Below are 3,741 nucleotides of genomic sequence, written 5' to 3'. Positions count from 1 at the left end.
TAAGGATTGAGGATGCATAGTGCATCACCTGGATCTTCGGATCGGTTGTATTAACTGTTTTTGGTAATATTAATATCTTTATTCCAAAAAAAAAAATGAATTGTACACATTTAATATTATATATATATATATATATATATATATATATATATATATATATATATATATATATATATATATATATATATATATATATATATATATATATATATATATATATATATATATATATATATATATATATATATATATACTAAACACATCCGTTTTCCAATAAGTAAATCAAATTAATTTTATTTATAAGAATAACCAGAAAAGATATATCGTTTCATAGAAATACAAAGATTTTTAAATTTGATATATACGTTTAGCCGTTTAACCTGGGATTTAAAAACAATAAGTAGTAAATGTATTTAGAACGTTGCATGAATATACTTGTATATTTGATTTAAAACTAAAAGTTAAATTCAAAGAATAATTTAGGTAAGTAAATTTTTATTTGCAGATTAAATAATATGTGTATAAATTAAAAAAAAAATCAAGAACAATGTTTAGGAGTATTGAAAATATGCATGAATATTTCTAAATAATTTTGAAATATAGAATTTTAAAAGATTGTCATTTGGAATGATATGCATGCATTTCTTTAATAATAAATTAGACCAAAATTAATCATAAAATTGATATTATTTATGGAAAAGTGTTTTTTTTTTGTTAAAATATAAATACATATTTCAAACATAACATTAAAACATTTTCAGTATAATGTGATCATTTGGTCATATGTATTTTACCACCTTGTTTTATACAATACAACTGCGGATAAATAAACATTGTATCTAGTCCTATATCACCTTATTTTATACCATTTCTAACCTGAAAAATACACTTTATTGAGAAAAAAACATGAATATACACATTTTTATACAGAAAGTTTAGAAAAAAAAATATCTACAGTAATTCTATGAATGCACGGTCAAAATAAAATACTATATACAAATATTGTTTTGTTACATTCATGAATCAATGAACTAAAACATGTTTTTAAGCTTTCATTCATGCTTATAAATACTACAACTTCTTGTTGATTAAAAATATTGAAAATATTTAGATCTTAGGTTACCAACAACAATATGCAAGAATTCACAGTTGTAATTGTTGGTGGTGGTCCTTCTGGCCTAGCAATTTCAGCTTTACTTACACAAAATTCAATCTCGCATATCATACTTGAAAAAGAAGATTGCAATGCTTCTCTTTGGAGAAAAAATGCTTATGATCGTTTAAACCTTCATTTAGCAAGTGAATTTTGCTCTTTACCTCTCATGTCTCATCCACCCTCTAGCCCAACATATCTAACCAAAGATCAGTTTCTTCAATACATAGATAAATATGTTGATCATTTTGGCATAAAACCCCTTTATTATCGTGTTGTCGAGTCCGCTGAGTATGATGAAGTTAGAAACAAATGGATTGTTGAAGCAAAAAACACCATAGAAGGTACATTAGAAGTTTATGGGGCAGAGTTTCTTGTGATTGCTTCTGGCGAAAATAGCGAAGGTTTTATTCCTAATGTACCTGGATTAGGACAGTTTGAAGGAGATGTGGTACACTCCAAGTACTACAAATCTGGTTCAAAATATGAATTAAAAGAGGTTTTGGTGGTTGGGTGTGGTAACTCCGGAATGGAGATTGCCTATGATCTCCATAACTGGGGTGCTAACGCTTCCATTGTCATTCGAAATCCGGTAAAGATATTTTCTTATCTTACTTTTTTATACAATTTAGATCCAATTGACATTCAACTATTATTTAAATAAAAATTAAACGAAAGATTAATTTTATCAATTTTTCCTTGCAAAAATGTTTTTGTTAATCTAACAATCATATATAATATTTTATTTAAATTTGAATATAATTTAAAAATAGAATTTCAAGTGATATTTTTTTTTGCAGCTTCATGTCTTCACAAGAGATATGATTCGTCAAGGGATGCGTTTGGTGCAATATTTTCCAGTTTATATTGCAGATCTAATCATTACCCTTCAAGCAAAACTAAAATATGGGGATCTGTCTAAATACGGTATTTATCGTCCTAAAGATGGACCTTTATATCTCAAAAACATTACAGGAAAGTCTGCAGTAATCGATGTTGGAACCATTGAAAAGATTAAGCAAGGAGCTATAAAGGTTGTTCCTTCAGGTATAAAGAAAATCGAGAACAAGAAAGTTATCTTTGAAAACAATGTTGAGAAAGATTTTGATGCCATCATTTTTGCTACCGGCTACAAAAGTGTAGCTAATGGATGGCTAAAGGTGCATTTTTTGTTATTTTTTTCATTGGACTTAATTATGTAATTTCTCATACTCTTTGTAATTATAAACTAATCAATTATTGTCTGATTTAATTTTTTTTGAAGGATTACAAATATGCTCTTAATGAAAATGGATTCCCTAAAAATCCTTTCCCAAAACATTGGAAGGGAGATCATGGATTGTATTGTGCAGGGCTAGCAAGGAAAGGTTTGTTTGGAGTCAAAAAAGATGCTGAGGCAATTGCAAAAGACATCAATGAAACTCTTAAGTTGAAGAATTAATTAGTATCATCCATTGAATAAGCTTTTTATGACTTTTACTTTCTACCCATATTAATAAAATTCAAACCGAGAAGACTACCATGTATCACTTCTTAGAAGACTATGATGTATCACTTTTTTGAACACAATTTTGCTCGATCAATAAAGATAACGAATTTTCCATTTCTCATAAACAATTAATTCATTGATTATCAAAAAGCATTGTTTCGATTTATGACGAGTTCATAGATCATTCATTTCTATGATTTGATAGTTTTAATTAATTATAAAAAGGGTTAAATATACAAAACCCCCTATAATATAGGCGAAATTCGCTTTTCCCTCTGTAAAACTTTTTTTTCAAACACCACCCTGAAATATAAAATTACTATGTCTTTTGCGTCCTAAGTGTAAAGTTTAGCCTCCTGTAAAATTTTTTTTGTTTGATTTCCCCCTCAGATTTGGTGTTTAAATTGCACGTTTAGGGGGTAATCCAAACAAAAAAATATTACAGGGGGAAACTAAAAAAAATTATTACCAGGAGGTAAGTCAAATTTTGCCTATATTACAGAGGTGAAAAGTGGTATTAACCCTTATAAAAATAACTAACTAAACAATACTTATTTTTATTAGAATTTCTTCTAAAATATGGAGTAAATATCGTAAATTTACAGTCAATCAAACTACCAAATTCAACCAAACATATAATTAAGTGACATAGAACCTAATAATCACTATCATAATACATAAATTCATATATGAGATATAATCAACATATTAAATTGAAAAGATAAAAGATATTAATTCATTAAAACAAAATAGAAATAGCATTTTGATCTCAAGAACCTTACACAAAATTTCCTAACAAATAAATTAATCTAACCTTCCATAACAAATGATTGTTGTAACACCCCATAAATTCTGATTTATTAATTTAATTGAATTTTTTTAAATTAATTAATTAATATCAGTATTTGAGATTGAGATTATTGAAGAATTATGGATTAAGGGTCATTAGGCCGGATGGTGAGATTAGTAGTGTGGGGGTGCTAAGTGAGTAAGCCCATTACTAATTATTTTATGTTTTCATAAAATAGAGGAAATAAGGAAAAAGAGTGGGAACGTGAAAAGGAGAAGTGAAGAGAAGAGCTGAGGAACATAAAGAGGA

General features: G+C 27.3%; 1 protein-coding gene across 1 annotated transcript; it reads left to right on the top strand.

Moving 5' to 3' along the window:
- Positions 1-1,133: 1,133 nt before the first annotated feature.
- LOC131613050 (probable indole-3-pyruvate monooxygenase YUCCA10) lies at positions 1,134-2,632 on the top strand. Its single transcript, XM_058884768.1, has 3 exons — positions 1,134-1,745; positions 1,954-2,313; positions 2,418-2,632. The coding sequence occupies exons 1-3, from the start codon at positions 1,134-1,136 to the stop codon at positions 2,592-2,594; spliced, it is 1,149 nt and encodes a 382-aa protein (XP_058740751.1). The 3' UTR covers positions 2,595-2,632.
- The last annotated feature ends 1,109 nt before the right edge of the window (positions 2,633-3,741 follow it).

This window comes from Vicia villosa, linkage group LG6, assembly GCF_029867415.1.
Source record: "Vicia villosa cultivar HV-30 ecotype Madison, WI linkage group LG6, Vvil1.0, whole genome shotgun sequence".
In the NCBI taxonomy this organism is placed as follows: Eukaryota; Viridiplantae; Streptophyta; class Magnoliopsida; order Fabales; family Fabaceae; genus Vicia; species Vicia villosa.
Note: the sequence above shows the minus strand (reverse complement) of the source record. Positions and strands in the feature narration are given on the sequence as shown.